This window comes from Citrus sinensis, chromosome 5 (assembly GCF_022201045.2).
Source record: "Citrus sinensis cultivar Valencia sweet orange chromosome 5, DVS_A1.0, whole genome shotgun sequence".
NCBI classification, from domain to species: domain Eukaryota; kingdom Viridiplantae; phylum Streptophyta; class Magnoliopsida; order Sapindales; family Rutaceae; genus Citrus; species Citrus sinensis.
Genome location: NC_068560.1, coordinates 36,779,944 through 36,796,847, shown reverse-complemented (window position 1 = coordinate 36,796,847; position 16,904 = coordinate 36,779,944). Strand labels below are relative to the sequence as shown.

The following is a 16,904-nucleotide window of genomic DNA, read 5'->3' as shown; positions in this document are numbered from 1 at the left end:
TATTTCTTATAACAAAATAAAAAGATTTAATTTTAATTAAAATCATTTCTCACGAAACCTCAATATTTTTCAGTTTTCATTTTTTTTTTCTATTCTCACTCATGTCCAATAAATTTTTATCTTCTTAAAATAAACATTTTAAAAAAAGTTTCTCTACAAAAATAATCACCGACTTTGAGTGCTCGGACCCAACCTTATGATGAGATTCTTTTCCTTCCCAATTATGTAATAATTGTTGAGGAATAGATATCTCTCCCGCGAATTTCTACCTTCATAATTTTAGGGTTTAAAACATGGGAGAGGGTTTATAACAAGGGTGTTAAAATTTTGTTAAGAATAATGAATATTACCTAAAACATGCTTGTGTAAAGAATTTTTAGTGAAATAATGTATTTAATAGATGAGTTTAATTAGATATATTGTCTTTCAATGCAATTTCAATAAAGACTAAAAGCGTAAAAATATCTAAAAAAGAAAAAATTATGCTGCATTTACTTATCGGATTAGAGAATCAGAATTATTGACAGTGTTTATTTCGCAAGATAGAGTTAGAAATCAGAATCGGAATCGGAATCATGGGGCCCATCACAATTTGGGAATGAGTCTCCCATTCCCTGAATTGACCATTTTACCCTCCCAAAATTAATAATGCTCACTTTGTCCTCGTTTATAATTAATTAATAGATTATTGTAATTAATTAATAGATTATTGTAATTAATTAATTACAACAATTAACAAAGTGTATTTTAATAAATTATTGATGATATTATTTTTAATATTATTATTATTAATCATTTATATAATAATAAAAATCACAAATAATGACGATGACAATAGTTATTATTATAATTAACTAAGGGCTTTTTAGTAATTTTAAACAATTCAGCTTATTTCGATTCCGATTTCAAGATAAAATAAACACATCAATGAGATTCCAACCCATTCTCATTTCGATTCTTGCAGATAAAGTAAATAACTTATTATGATTCTCATTTCTTATTTCTATTTCAGCTCATTTTGATTATAACTTATTCCACAAGTAAACGTAGCATTAAAGGATTTTGGGTAAAAGCTCATTTAGTCCCTGTATTTTAAGATTAGTGTCCATTTAATCCTTATATTTTTAAAAATGCCTCGAAACATCCTTGCTGTTAAAGTATTGATATCCTTACCGTTACTTTTTATTTCTTTTGTCTTACTTTTACAATATTACCCTTTTATAATAATTTTTTTGTTTGGACATTAATAAAAAATAATAATTAAATTATCAATTTAACCCTAGAGAATAAAAAAATTATATTAATTTTTTTGCAAGCACCATTTGCACACTTGGTAGTTTGCATACAATTTTTTACAATTAAAAATTAATATAATTTTTTATAATTTTTTAGGGTTAAATTGGTAAATTAATTATTTTCTTTTTATTAATGTCCAAACAAAAAAATTATTATAAAAGGGTAATATTGTAAAAGTAAGCCAAAAAAATAAAAAATAACAATTTAATTTTTGACAATTAAAAATTAATATAATATTTTTTATTTTTTAGGGTTAAATTGATAATTTAATTATTTTCTTTTTATTAAAGTCCAAACAAAAAAAATTATAAAAGGGTAATATTATAAAAATAAGCCAAAAGAAATAAAAAGTAACGATAAGGGTATCAATACTTTAACGACAGAGATGTTTTGAGATATTTTTAAAAATATAGAAACTAAATAAATACTAATATTAAAATATAATGACTAAATGAGTTTTTACCCAAGGATTTCAGTAGGGCCAATAGTCCAATTTGGCAAGATTGTATCCATCTACATATTGGGCACTGTGTAGGCTAACTTTCACAGATTTGTATTTGGGCTCATGCTACAGAGTCTTAAACCTGTGACGTTGGGTCCACATAATGACCACAAACAATAGCCACCACAAATTTTTACCCTATTTCTCCACAAAATACCCGTGGGTAGTGCTTTTTACACCCCTCCAAAATCCTTCTTCCCCACATTTGTTGTTATAATAGTATTGTTAGACGAAATTACATAAAAAGACAAATAAAAATTTAGCTAGATCGAGATATTTTTACACTTATAAATCATGAACACTCCCATCTTTAAATGATATAATAAATTATTTTAAAATTAAAATAATTTTGAGGTAATAAAATAATAAATGGTATAATAATAAGATTTCATTATACAAAATTATGTCTAATATTTAATTCAACTTCATTATAACCTTTTGTCATTTTTTTGTAATTTTATCAAAATAAGAGCTATATGTATAATAAGTGGGGTTTCATAAGAGCTTCACTTAATGCCCATAAGCTAGACCAATGACCCCAATTGAGCCTAATTTTGTATCGCTTCGCAATTTTTTTTTTTTTTGTAATTACTAATATGTAGTGTACAATCAAATATCTACTTTTACTAATATTTACATTAGATATCTACTTGGATCAATTATATAACTACATCTATTCTATAAGGACCAACTACAGCTAATTTCACCTACAAACTAATGGAAAAAAAAATTATTTACCTTTGTCTAAATTTTATTTTTAAGGAGATACATAGTCCCCTAAAGTCATGTTTGAGAGTTAGAATTAAGTGTATGATTGAACTAATTTGTGGACAAAATTTGTCCAGAACAAGTTACTTTAGTTGTTACTTTACTTGAAATACTTTTAATCAAACATTTAGTTTACTTGAAATACTTTTCCAACAAACAATAATGATCATAGCCCACGAATAGAAACAATTACAAGCAAGTCAATAAAGCAACAAAAGACAAAACAGACTAGGAAACAAAGAAATTCAACTAAACAATCATCAGGTACAAACTGCAATTGCATTTAGCCTCACAATCTCAAATTTGCTACGTGCTTTGATATTTCCTGTACTATTCTTTTGGCCCATCCCAAAGAAATCGGATAAGACCTATACAATTGCAATTGCAACACTTTCCCCCTTCTCTTGACTGTGCCAAAACATCAACTTGAAATCCAGAATTTGACAAACTTCCCTTTGTTTACTGAAGCATAGTATTTCATAACGGAGGCATGCATTTTATTATTTAATGTCTTGTAGAACTGGAAACTCAAATCAAAATTACAGAATTTGAGACAAATGAACACAACCCAGAAAATATATATCATAAACACAAACTTTAAGAAGACAACCTATACCACTCATAAGTGCATACTATATATTTCAAATGCCACATGAACTCTGCTCAAAGAAGTTTGAATTGGATTTTTATTAGGGGAATTTCATCAAACAGGGGCTGTGCATGTCTACTAAAAACAACTACAAAAATAAAAACTACAATAAAAACAATGGTTACAAGCAAATAAATCACGCATGACCCATCACCCATCAATTTATTCTAAACAAAAGCCCCAACATTTTATGAATGAAAAGGAAGAAAATGAAAAATTGCATGTAATAGAGTAAAGGAGCACTAAAAAATGAACAAGAAGTAAAGGAAAATGCACCACTAACAGAGGCGTATGAGAGTGGCCGGTGTCGGAATCGTACTGATGAGAATTTCGGTGTTGGAATCGCATCAATTGGAACTCCCACAGTCGGAATCGTGCTGATAAGAATGGGTGTTTAGGGTTTGTTTAAAAAAAATCGATTTGAAATGAAGTTTAAAATTGAGCAGGATAAAATTAAAATGAAATAATATATAAGGCTAATTTAGTAATTTAACTTGCAGTTGGGAAAAAAAATATGTCAAACTGTCAAAACCCAGCTATAAGTGTTACCAAACACTTTAGTAGCTGAATTTTGACAGTCCAGCCACCTCACCACACTCCCAAACGGCTCCTAATCTAATTCAATTATAATATTTAGTCTAATCCAATCATATGTGCTGACTTAACTTAAAAGAACTTGGACAGCGCGGCAGCCTCTATACCAGATTTAAAATGCAAAAGGCCGGGGTGGACGTGATTTCAAGCAAGTTTTAAAGGTCAAAAAATACTTCTACTTTATTATCATTTTCTCGTTGCAAGAAAAGAAAGCTGATCACTTTCTTCCAAATACAAAGAGCGTGCATGGCTGTTGGCTGTAATTATTAGTAAACATCCCGGGCTCTCAGTGGCACCTAAATTTCAATATCACACAACTCGAGGACTGTCATGCCCTTACCCAAAAAGGAAAACTTTTCTTAATTTGTAGTCAAAGTTACAATCATTTCATCATTGACTGCGCTGCACTCCAGGATTTCACACAATCTCTTCGACTGTAGCCACCACAATTTTCACACGTAAAATCTGATTTCTCCCCAATCAAAATTCGAAAAAATCAGAACGCGAGGTGGAAGTGGGGGCAACGACACGCGCGCGCGCGCGCGCTGTTGATGATGGTAAGTACCTATGGCCTAGATCGAAGTTGGCAGGAACAGCAACACAAACATAGGTGGCTGCATTGCCACCAAAATTATGAAAGAGGTACAGTACGTATAATCTAACTAGTGCTGCTTTGTGGCGGCATGAGCCAACCTTATCCACGTCGAAGATGCTGATCAATTCTGGTTCCGTCCGGCCTTGTTGGCATTTTACTCAGTCCGGCAAAACAGCCAACTAAAATTGCGCAAGCCAGAAATGTGACTTGGGCTCCACATTTCACTTCACTCTATATTATATCTATCTATATATGGATGTATCATGATGATCTGTTTGAACTTGTTTTCAAGTTAATTGGAAGGAACCATCCCTTTGTTTTATTATTCTAATAATTAACCATGCAGATGTACAAGTACAACTGCCTTTCTTTACCTAACTCCGCACTTTGCTTTGCTTAAACTTTTTTCAGTTTTGTTCTCTATCGCTTAATTCTAGTGTCTAACAAAGGCTTAAAGCATGTTATTGTGTAGCTCCCCATACTACATTTCTTAATTTCTTTAGATATACAAACACAGTATTGATGCAATCTCAGAGGAGTGTGCCTATATTACAGTCAGCCCCATTTATAAGTAGATGATAAGTTACAAAGCTCTGGATCGACTTTCCTATGATATCGGTAATATATATATATATATATATAAGAAATTAATTGAAACCCCTTATTATTCAAATGTATGATAATAATATCAATGGACTCCTAGTCCATTTATAACGAATGTCCTTAAAAATTTTGAGGGCATGGTTCAAGCCCTAATTATATATAGTATCTCTCTTTAAAATTTAAAATTGGATAGAAGTGTTATCTACTTTCTTATATTAGTATGGATGAGGTAGATTTCATCTGACATTTGTGAAAGTAAAAACCATGAATTCTATTGTGATTGATTATGAATATCAATAAAATTCTAAAATTCTGATTATGAGTGTTAGAAAAAAAAAACGTATGGCAAAAATTATTAAAAGAAAAGAAAATTAAAAGATATATAAACCCTAATAACCTATAATCATTATGTACCCTAACGCCTATAATCTTCTTTTAGGATTTATTAAGTAGTGTGTGTACATATATATATATATATATATATATGTATACATGCACATGGATACTCATCCGATGCAGTGATAAAGAGAATCTATAAAAGAAACAGTCATGATAACTTGAGGTCTAGGCGTATATATTAACACGTAATGAATGAATTAATTAATACACAGCATTCGAAATGAAATAATTGAAAAAAGAGAAATGTTTTTGAAACCAACCACGGGGTTCCGCTAACAAAAACAAAGGGCCAGATTCTATTTTGCAAGCATCCTACTTGGAATATAGCCTCATTGTGTTACTCAATGAAGAAAACGAAAAAGGCTCTCACACAGTCGCAAGTCGCAGCTACACTTTTAAAGCTAAATAGATGGCCCATGTGGCATCTTCCCACATGCATGCCTTCACAGTGAAGTTTTGTTGAGAGTTGAGACCCTATTTCTTTTACAAGACAAAATAATTAGATATTTGTAGTAATTAATTAAATTTTAAAAAAATCTTGAACACGTGCGAGTGTGACTGTTGCTGGCCACAAATCTGACACCGATTCGGCGGTCAAGAATTGGTTTTTTTTTTTTTTTTTTCCCAAAATGACCAAGAACACGAATACAAACGGAACGCACACTGTTCAGTTCCGCTTCTCGTACGCAACGACAATGTTCCGTTGGCATAACATTCACACACGTACCCCCAATTTTATTGCTAATTAATTCCTGGCATGGAGGAAAGAGCAACCACCATTGTATAATAATGTATGCAACATACAATCCCTTGCCTGATATTATATATGCATGAAAACAGTGTTCTAACTCACAGTGAGCACTTGGACTTATAGTTCAGTGGTGAACTATTACCCTTAAAGTTAAGTATGACTATGATGGTAATGGTTCGAGTCCTCACGGACTCAATCTCCTTTAATTAAATATAATTGTGTGGAGACTACTTATAACGTCTTTCTCCCTTGCGAAATACGAGTGGAGTAAAGACATCCCTCCTCCGTGAAGGATATTTGACTCGACATGTATTTCATAAAATAAAAATGTAATAATATAAGTCTCATGTATATATCTAATTGTAAATATCAGTGTAATAATATTTACAATCAATGTAATGACTTGTTGTCATAACAGTTGTATATATCTCTAGTAATCTAATGTTTAATCAACAAAAAAAACTTATAGTGAGACCCTTCACACTTGACCGTACACGTGTGAGTGGCCCGCACATTACCACGTATGTCAGCTCCAAGCATCTATGCATGTTAAAAGAGTACGAACTATAGAACCAACAAAGTGTTGGCTCTACAGGCAATAGAATCTCCTTAAGTGACTTGACTGGATTTGTTCCCCAATTCGAATCGCAGGAAAATCGTTTTTTGTTGGGAGAACTTGTGCCTCTCGATTCGAGCGGGGACTTCTAATATGAGTTATGGTACGGGTTTAAAGGTGACTCCCACAGTTGGAGCCCTCCTCAAAATACCTCATAGTCAGAAACCAAAAAAAAAAGTACGAACTATAGAATTAAGAACCCTTCACATTTTCCGAAGTCATTAATGAAAATAGCAATTTTGAGAGGGCCCTAACGTAAAAACAGTATATGCGTGGGGCCCTCTTGGCTCTTCCATTGTCTTTTAGCTCTTTCCTTTCTATATCGGATCCCTAGATTTCCAGATCTCCTTAACAGACACCTCTGATCCGTTGCGGTTTCTACAGGAATTTGACTACTACTTGAGGCTTGAGCAGCTCTTCTGCTCTCTAACTCTGTCATGTCAGCCTTGAAAATGCCCTTGGATCCACCCATTTTCATGTTTCGAATTGCTTCATCGTTTGAGATTTTTTTTTTTTTATACACACGTTGCCCGATTCTTTATTCATTATGTAAACGTCTTTCTATTTCTCTTTTGGTTCCTGACCTTTTTGATGTGACACAAAACCTTGGCTTAACGGGTCGTTGTTTTTTCATTCGAGTAAACATCCATGCGCAGCGATGACTTTTTGTACTGTTGGACTTGTGAATGTGCGATATGTGCCGTGTGCGCAAAGCGCAATCAAAATTAGAGGGGTAGGAAAAATTGAAAAATTAAAAAAGAAAAAAAGAAAACAGAAAAAGAAAAGAAAGATTGAGCTCGTGCAATGATGTATCCTCTTTTCACGCTAAAAAAGCAAGATCAATTAATACAATCTCTGAGTAGCTTCAGTAAACGATTTTACCACGAGATAATTTATTATTTATTTATTTTTAAATTGGAGTATCATCATAAAAGCAAAGAATAATAACATCTAGGTCCCTGAATTTTAATAATTTTTGAATTAAGGGCATCCTCTTACATTAATTTAGGCACTTGGATCACTTTATTTACTTCAGAAGAATTAATGTTGTACTTTCCATTGGATAGTTAATTTCTTAACGCACAAGAGTATTTATTTGTTTATCTCATTATCTAATAGATGAATGATATCATGTTTCTAATAACAGTTAATAAGTAAAGAATTTTTTTTTAATTTAAATGGACAAACACATAGTTTGAGAAAATATAAAACTAAAGGAGCTAGATGTTATTATTCTATTTATAGTATTAATATTAGCTCCTATAATGGTTTGTAAAGTAAATTGTGAATTAGTGCATAGATTGTGTAATCTCCGTTTAGTTCAATACATAGCCAATATAATTTGGGGGGTGGAATAAGAAAGCCAATCACTTTTAAGCTACATTTGGTACAATTTTTCAAGTAGATTTTATTTAAGTAGAGTTCTTATTCATAGAACTTTTATAAATTGAGTTTTTACCTAAAAAAATTTAATTGTTTAGTTATCAATAATAACTCTTATTAAAAATTATAAAATTACTTTCATAGATAAGTTTTTTAAAGTTATATTATAAAAAAATAAAATAAGATTATCAAATAAGTAGAGGATATTTTAGGTATTTTAATATTTAAAAGAAATTATTCAATCTCTATTATCAAAAATCCAAAATTTGAGTTTTATAAATAGAGATAAAATAATTTATTTAACTTTTAAAAGTTCTACTAGAAAATCAACCAAACAATTACAAAAATTTTGATAAAAATTTATACGATTAAATAAATACTTATAATAATTAAATAAATTATACTAAACAGACACTTAGTTAGCAGTGGAGTGTAAGATCAACCCACTAAACAATACTACGAATAATAGGAAAAAGAATTAAAAAAAGAAAAAAAAAAAGTAACAGCGAAAGTTAAAGACGTGGAGTGCTTGTAAAGGCACTACTGCCAAGTGCCAACCATGATTAACAGCGGACAGTGCTTAGTTAATCAAAAAGGCGTGAATTAGCATTGTTTTTTGTTTCCGCACTTTTTAGTTTTCAGTTTTTCACACTTAAAAAAAAAAAAAAAAGGGACTGAAATGAAACTTTATTATTATATTAAAATCGCACAAATCGAAGTAGACGGTTCTGTATAATACAGCCAATTAATTTTAACGGACGAAACGAGACGAAAAAGAGAGGTCAAAATTTTAAAAAAGGAAAATTCGTTTAAATAAGATGAGAAATCAGGATCCGAGAAAAGCTTTTTGAGTGGCTCGTGGCAGTTTGCTGGGCAGAGCAGCCTCTCAGGTCAGGTCAGGGCAGGGTAGGTGGTGGTGACTGCGGTGACGGGGAGAGAGAGAGAGAGAGAGAGGTATGCGAAGGAGACGACGACCTGAAACGGCTTTTTGGTGAGGACTCGCTCGGCATTTTTCTATTTTCTCTTATAGCGATTTGTTAAGAGTTAAAAAAGTTTTGTTTCGTTCAAGTTATCGAGAAATTTGTCCAAATTGTCTCTCGTCTCTCTTCCCGATTCGCTATTTATTTAGAGAATTCGAGATCTTACATGAATTTGTCTCTCATTTGGTACATGAATCTGTCATCTCTATCGTTTACGTGTTAGATCTGGAGTTTATAAATTTATTTCCTTTTTTTTTTCAATTCTTAATTTTTTTATCTAATTAATTGTCTATTTATTTGTTTATACGCTTCAAATTTTCATTTTTGCGATGACGCTGGTTTTGTTATAGTTATATACATATAACGGAGATATCGTTAAAATCATCTTGTAGGCCAAAACGTTTCGGAACTTATAGAAATTTGTGCTTTACAAGTGAAACTTTGAGCTATATATATGATCGAGCCTTCATTTTTAGTCATGAATCTCAATCAAATTATAATCTTTACAAGGCAGCAAGCCATGATCTGTGACATAAACTGAAGAATAGAAACATAGAAGCTTATACGTCATGTAAACTTAAGCAATTAGATGTAAAAAGATAGTAAATCTGTATGAAATTGTAATTATTATTTGCAATTGTTTCTGTAGTGAAAATTGCTAGTTGATTGAAGATGGCGTTGAAGAACATTGTTAAGGAAATGCGAGATGGTATTGGTAACATATCAAGAAGAGGTTCAGAAAGAAGATGTTCGGAGAATGGGAAGCATAATATGCGACGCAGAGGGCGTTCTTATATTGCTCCTGAAGGTTCTTCATCGTCATCCAAAATAATAGTTGAGCAGAGTCAGTGGGCAAACATGCCCCCTGAATTGCTGCTTGATATTATTCAGCGCATAGAAGCTAGCCAGACCTCTTGGCCTGCCAGGAGGGATGTTGTTGCTTGTGCTTCTGTTTGCAAGTCTTGGAGGGCTGTTACAAAGGAGATAATTAGGACTCCTGAGCAATGCGGGTTGCTTTCTTTTCCCGTTTCATTGAAGCAGGTATCTTTTTGGTTATAAAGTTTCTTCTCTTTTTATAATGTTTGTTTCTGCATGCATCTGAATTTTGAGTTTTTGGATTCTGAGTAGCCGGGTCCAAGAGATGCTCCAATTCAATGCTATATTAGAAGGGAAAGGCCGACTGGCGCATACAGACTTTATCTTGGTCTCAGCCCAGGTAAAATATTGATATGTTTTTATTTTTTTATCTCTTTTTCCTTTTCTTCTCTGGGTTTTACTAATGGATTTGAAACAAATTGGTCTCAGACCCAGGTACTTGTTGCTTTTTTTTTTAATTAAATTTTTTCCCTTTTCTTTGTTGGAATCAACTTGTATATTTTAAAACTAACAATTTGGTTAGATAAACCGCTAAATGTACTTTTCTTTTTCTAATTTTGAGGATCAGTTTATTTAGAGTCCACTGAGGAGAATGCTTCATCCAGTCATACAATTAGTTTTTATCTTCAAATTGCTTATCAAATCTGTGGCGTGATTTGTGGTTGATACTCTGAATATTATTGAAACATTAGTTGATCAATGTAGCAGTACGTTTGATATAACATGTTTGAAACTCATATAAGAACTTAGCTGTGGTCTGTGGGGTTATCATCTTATTTGCAACTCTCCAGGGATCCAATTGTTGAAATCTCACATTTTTATTTCATTCTATATAATTTTCTCTGTTGTTGATATTACACTTGATTATTATTATTATTTTTTATGTTCCACTCCTGATGATTTCTTTAATATCAGATGATCAAGAGGGATAACAATCATTTGTTTCAGTTGCTGATATACTCTGCTGATAATTTTAATTAAACAACAGCTCTTTCAGGTGATATGAGTAAGTTACTGTTGGCTGCAAGGAAGATCAGGAAGGCAACAAGCACTGATTTCTTGATATCCTTAGTTGGAGATGATTTCTCTCGAACAAGCAATACTTACGTTGGAAAACTAAGGTGAGCTCTAGCACTGCTGGATTCTCGTCCTTGTAGAAAATGCATTATTGTTTCATGCAATTAATTAGCAAAACTCTATACAGGTCTAATTTCCTTGGAACCAAGTTCACAATTTATGACAGTCAGCCTCCATGCGACACTGCCATCCACTCCAATTCTAGGTCACAAAGAAAAATCTTTCCAAAGCAGGTATCTCTAAAAGGATCTAGTAGTAACTACAGTGTGGCCACCATATCTTATGAACTAAATGTCCTCCGCACCCGCGGCCCAAGGAGAATGCAATGTACCATGCATTCAATTCCAATATCTGCAATTCAAGAAGGGGGCACTGCACCTACTCCGATAGAGTTCACAAATTGCTGTGAGGAGCAAATTCCTTCTTCACCTTCACCTGTATCTAAAGGAAAGAAGCCACTTGTTGAATTCAGCTCCACTAGCCTTTCTGGGCCACTGGAATCATTCGGAAGCGCTGGGGATCCACTGATTTTGAAAAATAAAGCCCCTAGATGGCATGAGCAGTTACAGTGTTGGTGTCTAAATTTCAAAGGACGAGTTACAGTGGCATCTGTGAAGAATTTCCAGCTGGTGGCAGCTGCAGAGCCAAACCAAAATGTTTCAGTGGCAGAACAAGAGAGAGTGATTTTGCAGTTTGGAAAGATTGGGAAAGATATTTTTACTATGGATTATCGATATCCCCTCTCTGCCTTGCAAGCCTTTGCAATCTGCTTGAGCAGCTTTGATACCAAGCCGGCTTGTGAATGACCTTTCTGTTTTACCATAAGGAACATGATCTTGCTAGTCTTCCTCCAATTTAGTTGTACATATTTGTTTTGATGGAAGCGCCTTATCTTTCCTTTCGACTCGAATGTTTGTATACTGCAGGTATCTCTTTTGTGTAATGACAGAAATGCAGAGTGTAATTTATATTGCCAAACCAACTTATCTGCAGAAAAGGCCATTCCATGACACATTTCTCTTTTGAGTATGTAGCTTCACTTTTGAAAATTTTATCTATAATTTTGCGGGGACTGGAGATTGCTTCTCTTAATTGTATATTAGAAACGTTGTGTAACTGAAACTGAATTTGAATGAAGTACACGGTACATTTTCTTTTATATGATATGCACAAGTGATGTAACATTCAATGCATACTACATGGATGATACGGCATCCTTATTATCACTATGTTTTATCTTTAGCAAGCAAATCTGCTGGTATGAGCCGGTACTGTGAAGTTGCTCTGATTTGTATAGTCAAAGCACCCTAATGTCCTTATCCTTGCTCTTCTCCCCACAGTTATAGAGGCAACCGTGACGCCGAGGCTTTTCAGGATTATCCGGGTCTGAGTCACTTGGTTCCATGAAAAGCCCTCTGAGACACCGTCTTCTTACTGTGGGTTGATAAGTAAGTTTTTCCGAAGGGGTGATGGTAACTTTAGCCTCGTGGCCATGGGTCTCAAGAGTCTCTGGTTTTGTAGCTGGCTTGGTGGGCTCTGCTAGATTGTGAGAGAATACCAGATGGACACCAGGATTTCTCTCATTGACTGAACTGTTGAACATAATTGAGTTGTTGATGCTTTGTATGTTACTGTTAATGCATGCCGTTGTTGCTTGATTATTCTTGGTTGTGGGATCCCTAGGGCTTCTTCCCTTAGAACTTTCTTCTCCATCCGTGGTAGTTTCAGCGATCTCATCTGACTTGAGCTTATAACCCCGGTGAATGGGGACAGATCCTCCCTTTTTGGCTGATTCCGCCCCTAACTGCATGGACGCTCCTCTGTTTTCACCTGCAACAGTTATTATACTTACAGGTCTATCATCTACAGGCTGCTTTGAATGCCCTATGGCCAACTTATGAACAAATTTTGAGATATCTTCCTTGATCTCTTTGTGCAGAGGAGTTCTATCCCCGTTGGATACACCAGGCTTCTGATGATTACCTATGATGTTCCTGTCCTTTGCATGTGTTGAACTCACCGTCTTGATATGTTTTTCCTCAGATTCAGGTGTTGACTGTGGCTTCTTTCTTTCGAAAATTTCATGCTTCTCCTGTTTCCTTTCTTCTGTTTTAATTTTAGCACCAAATAACTCTTTACTCCGTGTTTCTAAACCCGAGGCTGCGGTAAGAAGCTCACTGATTGTCCTCGGCATCTGTTCATCAGCTGAACCATTAGTCTTTTCGTCTTTCACAAGTTCTCGTGCAACTTCTTTTCCATCTTGAGGCTTTGCTTCATTCACGATTTGTTGCATATCTTTCTTCCTTTCGACTCCCTCTATCTTTTTCTCTGATTCTGTAAGGGGCAGCTTTTCGCGTGCAACTGGTGCTCCTGGAGTTACTGAAGAAGTTGGTGGAATTGTTGTCCCCAAGTCTGATGCTTGTGTTGTCTGGGCTGCTGTCGTATCAGGTTTAAATGTGGTCTCACCTCCAGTTCGGTATTGAGATTCAGAGTCAATCTCTGATTTGATTTGTGTCTTTGGTTGAGGTTCTTGCAGAAGTTGCTTGGATGCTGCTGGCTTTGACTCTTTCTCTGGAGAAAGAGAAGAAAGCGGATGAGTACTAGTAAGAGGAGGCTGAGAGGTCTCTTTAGTTTCTTTCTCTTCAGAATAAGAAGAAAGGGGATGAGTAATATTTAAAGGAGTCTGGGAGGTTTCTTTAGTTGATGGTTCTGATTGCTTTTGGGGAGAGGGGAGCTGAGAAACTGCTCCGGCTGTTGGCCGCACCTTAGTGGCTTTGCCCATTGGAGAAGGGGATCGTGACGATGTTTGGCCTGTACTCTGGGGGCCCAAACGTGATGGCGATCGAGGTTCAGCGGCAGCTTGTATTCCCGGTTGTGTCCAAGCAGTACGAGGTGGAGATGGGGGCACAGAGGCAGCCCTTGCTTGTGGGGCTGGACGAGATGGTGACCTTATTTGGGAGGCAACGGGTGTTTGAGTTCTTGCGCGAGATGGTGATGCCGGCTGAGAAGTGACCCGGCTTTCTGGTGGAGGCACAGATGCAGCCTGAGTTTGAGTTGTTGCACGAGGTGGTGATGTGGGTTGGGAAGCAACTCTTGATTCAGTAGCTGCACCAGATGGCGGTGGTGGCTGAGGTTCTGTTTTTATTGTTGTCTGGGCCTGGGGAGGGGGCTGTGCTGGGGCTATCCCTGCAGGCCGAAATGGAGGGCGCTGAATGGGGGTGGTGATGGTTGGCTGGGCCGGGGCTTGAATTTCAGGAGTGGGACGAGAGGGTTGCGGCTCAGGCGTAGGACGAGGGGGAGGAGCACTCATTGTCGATAGCCATGGAAGTCGAAAGCGGAAAGGTTGCCTTTGGTCTGCCATAGATAATTAAGAGAAGTGAAAATACGCGGCAATGGAACTGGATAATGCCCGGGGTATGTGTGGGAGGTGATGCTCTTGATATGATGAGAGGTATGCTATATATAGATTGACCGTCTCCGCTGCTTCCTTTCCTTTGAAAAGACTGGAAAAGGACAAACCTTTGAACATGAGAAGAGAAGGATTCTTTAATCAGATGTTCCTTGAATGTCAGGTTTAGCATCTCATTTTGGTTGCTTCAGGTTTTCCATTTCTCCCTTGGCAACTGTTTTGAATTTCATTCTCCGAACGATACTTTTTTCCTTTTAAAGGCATTCTAAGTCCAAGCATATACTTTACTGAATGTCGTCGTCAAGAGTATAGACTCACGCGATACACGAGTTATCTGATTGGCTTGATTGTTTTACTCAAGGTTACACTTCCAGGTACTAAAAAAAAAAGCGAAGAAGCTCCTTTACAAGCTCTGAGTATCTTCTTGGGCCATTCTCCATTCTCCAATAATATCAAGAAAAAGAACCAAGAGAAGGAAACATTTCTTTCCCTTTGTCCACACACTCAAGGAAAGAACTAAATGAAACTTTATCTCACAAGTAAATCTTCAGGACAAGATATTCTTTTCTGTTAACCCTAGATATTGCCGCTGATGGGGAGAGGTCGTTGCTTCACCATCACAAGAATTTTAGTCAATTCCAACCTGTCTCAGTTCATTTTTCAGGTATGGTCTTTAGCTTTCTTTTCATTTAAAAGGCACCAATAAGATAACGAAACTATTCTTGGCATTTTCTATGAACAGACACATACAATGCAAGGAATGATTAAAGGAGTACGTACTTGCCAGGAAATTCTGAAGGGTGCAATTTTGGAGCATCACCAAGGGAGATACGTCGTTGAGGGGAGAAAAACATGCTCACGTTTTGGATGTGTCATCTCCTCTTCATCTTCACCAACCGAAGAGAAGGGACTAGAGAACATATCGGTAGCTGAGGTTTTGATGACCAAAGGAGATGATAAAGTTGGGTCCTGGCTTTGCTGCCGCTCAGACGACACTGTTGAAGATGCTGTGAAAAATGTAGAGTTCCACCGAAGTGAAATTTTAAACCTAATTTTTCTTGATTCAGTTTAGTCGTGCATGCATATTTCACGGAAAATATCTTTGTGACATTGCAGATGGCGCAACATAATATTGGGTCACTAGTAGTACTGAAACCAGGAGAGCAACAACATATTGCTGGAATTTTCACGGAAAGAGGTAACCGTTTGTTTCTCTTTTGTTCATATTCCAAAGCCAAAAATCCTTCATTTCTGTATGCCCATATTTTCCATACAACAGTATAACAACTAAAGTCATCAGAACGCAATTCTATTACGACCAAATTTGTCAATACCAGACATCTTCTTGACTCAGAAAAGATAAATAACCAAAGTATCTGGTGTTGGAAATGGTGGACTAGCAGACTATCTGAGGAAGATTGTTGGACAGGGAAGATCCCCTAAATACACGCGAGTTGCAGAAATCATGACCGATGAGGTAATACAATCTAACTCTCTGTCAGCTGTTGGATTACTCAAATTCGACAATTAGCTGTTCTCCTATAGAAAACATGACATTAAATTTATAACTTGAACAGAATAAGTTGATTACGCTGCCATCCGATGCAAACATTCTTCATGCAATGCAGCTCATGACAGGTAATTAGCAAAATAGAACTTTTTCTCTTTTGTATTTTTATTTGTAGCAGAAAAAGGAAGGGAATTATTGATAATTCTGTGGTGTTGACAGACAAACACATTCGACATGTTCCAGTAATAGATGGGAGAATAGTTGGGATGATTTCCATTGTAGATGTGGTCCGTGCGGTGGTTGAGCAACAAAAAGGGGAATTGAAACGATTGAATGAGTTTATAAGAGGAGAATACTATTAGAATCTCACAGTTCTATGTATGATGAAACCATCCTAAGAAGGGAACCGTGATTAAGATCTTGTACAACATCCAGCTTTCTAGTCTTTGTTCTATGGTAGCATGTATCCAAAGATTTTTTTTCAGGCCAAAACTTAAGAAATATGGCATCAATTAACCTGAAGCATCTATTGTCAAGTTGATCAATGGGAACCAAGTCAAATTAAACATCATACTCACCATTGTCTGTTGAACATGTTGATAATTGGAAATATGTACTGCCAAAATTCTCCATATCAATTTTTGGGATGCCACTGATTTAAAAGTATGTACCTCAGAATCCCATGATATAAAAAAATCATCAGCATCTTCAAGCTGTAATTTCTATATTAAATGGTCAACGTGTTTCCCTCTGGGAAGAGAAAGGACTTATGCGTTCACACTTTAAAAAAATAAAAAAATAAAAAATGGATAAAGAATAAATTATGTTTCATTGTATGCCGCCATCATAAAAGCGATGTAAGTCAGCTATCCAGCACAAAATAGATACTCTGAAAA

At 35.3% G+C, this 16,904-nt stretch overlaps 3 protein-coding genes across 7 annotated transcripts; 2 read left to right on the top strand and 1 right to left on the bottom strand.

The window, feature by feature from the left end:
- The first annotated feature begins 8,878 nt into the window (after window positions 1-8,878).
- Window positions 8,879-12,248, top strand: LOC102615700 (tubby-like F-box protein 5). Of its 3 annotated transcripts, none has more exons than XM_006473460.3 (5): window positions 8,879-9,147; window positions 9,786-10,177; window positions 10,265-10,352; window positions 11,010-11,133; window positions 11,217-12,248. In XM_006473460.3, the coding sequence occupies exons 2-5, from the start codon at window positions 9,809-9,811 to the stop codon at window positions 11,893-11,895; spliced, it is 1,260 nt and encodes a 419-aa protein (XP_006473523.2). In that variant the 5' UTR covers window positions 8,879-9,147; window positions 9,786-9,808; the 3' UTR covers window positions 11,896-12,248. The 3 variants fall into 3 exon arrangements, with proteins under 3 accessions (XP_006473523.2, XP_006473522.2, XP_024952577.2); XM_006473459.3 differs by having other exon boundaries at window positions 8,881-9,147; window positions 11,001-11,133; XM_025096809.2 differs by lacking the exon at window positions 8,879-9,147 and adding an exon at window positions 9,194-9,322 and having other exon boundaries at window positions 11,001-11,133.
- LOC102614710 (uncharacterized) lies at window positions 12,207-14,450 on the bottom strand. The gene has a single exon (XM_006473455.4). The coding sequence runs from the start codon at window positions 14,448-14,450 to the stop codon at window positions 12,387-12,389; it is 2,064 nt and encodes a 687-aa protein (XP_006473518.2). The 3' UTR covers window positions 12,207-12,386.
- A 67-nt stretch (window positions 14,451-14,517) lies between these two features.
- On the top strand, window positions 14,518-16,898 carry LOC102615013 (CBS domain-containing protein CBSX3, mitochondrial-like). Of its 3 annotated transcripts, none has more exons than XM_052440379.1 (7): window positions 14,518-14,661; window positions 14,873-15,162; window positions 15,241-15,516; window positions 15,615-15,696; window positions 15,902-15,975; window positions 16,076-16,136; window positions 16,228-16,898. In XM_052440379.1, the coding sequence occupies exons 2-7, from the start codon at window positions 15,091-15,093 to the stop codon at window positions 16,368-16,370; spliced, it is 708 nt and encodes a 235-aa protein (XP_052296339.1). In that variant the 5' UTR covers window positions 14,518-14,661; window positions 14,873-15,090; the 3' UTR covers window positions 16,371-16,898. The 3 variants fall into 3 exon arrangements, with proteins under 3 accessions (XP_052296339.1, XP_052296338.1, XP_006473521.2); XM_052440378.1 differs by having other exon boundaries at window positions 14,553-14,689; window positions 14,860-15,162; XM_006473458.4 differs by having other exon boundaries at window positions 14,567-14,689.
- The last annotated feature ends 6 nt before the right edge of the window (window positions 16,899-16,904 follow it).

Excerpts from the sequence above, each read along its gene's own strand:
- LOC102615700 (XM_006473459.3), top strand. The coding sequence starts at position 9,809 with ATGGCGTTGAAGAACATTGTTAAGGAAATGCGAGATGGTATTGGTAAC. Across the intron at positions 10,178-10,264 it reads TTCCCGTTTCATTGAAGCAG|CCGGGTCCAAGAGATGCTCC; the intron begins GTATCTTTTTGG and ends GATTCTGAGTAG. Across the intron at positions 11,134-11,216 it reads ACTTACGTTGGAAAACTAAG|GTCTAATTTCCTTGGAACCA; the intron begins GTGAGCTCTAGC and ends AACTCTATACAG.
- LOC102614710 (XM_006473455.4), bottom strand. The coding sequence starts at position 14,450 with ATGGCAGACCAAAGGCAACCTTTCCGCTTTCGACTTCCATGGCTATCG.
- LOC102615013 (XM_052440379.1), top strand. The coding sequence starts at position 15,091 with ATGGGGAGAGGTCGTTGCTTCACCATCACAAGAATTTTAGTCAATTCC. Across the intron at positions 15,697-15,901 it reads TGGAATTTTCACGGAAAGAG|ACTATCTGAGGAAGATTGTT; the intron begins GTAACCGTTTGT and ends GTGGACTAGCAG. Across the intron at positions 15,976-16,075 it reads CAGAAATCATGACCGATGAG|AATAAGTTGATTACGCTGCC; the intron begins GTAATACAATCT and ends TAACTTGAACAG.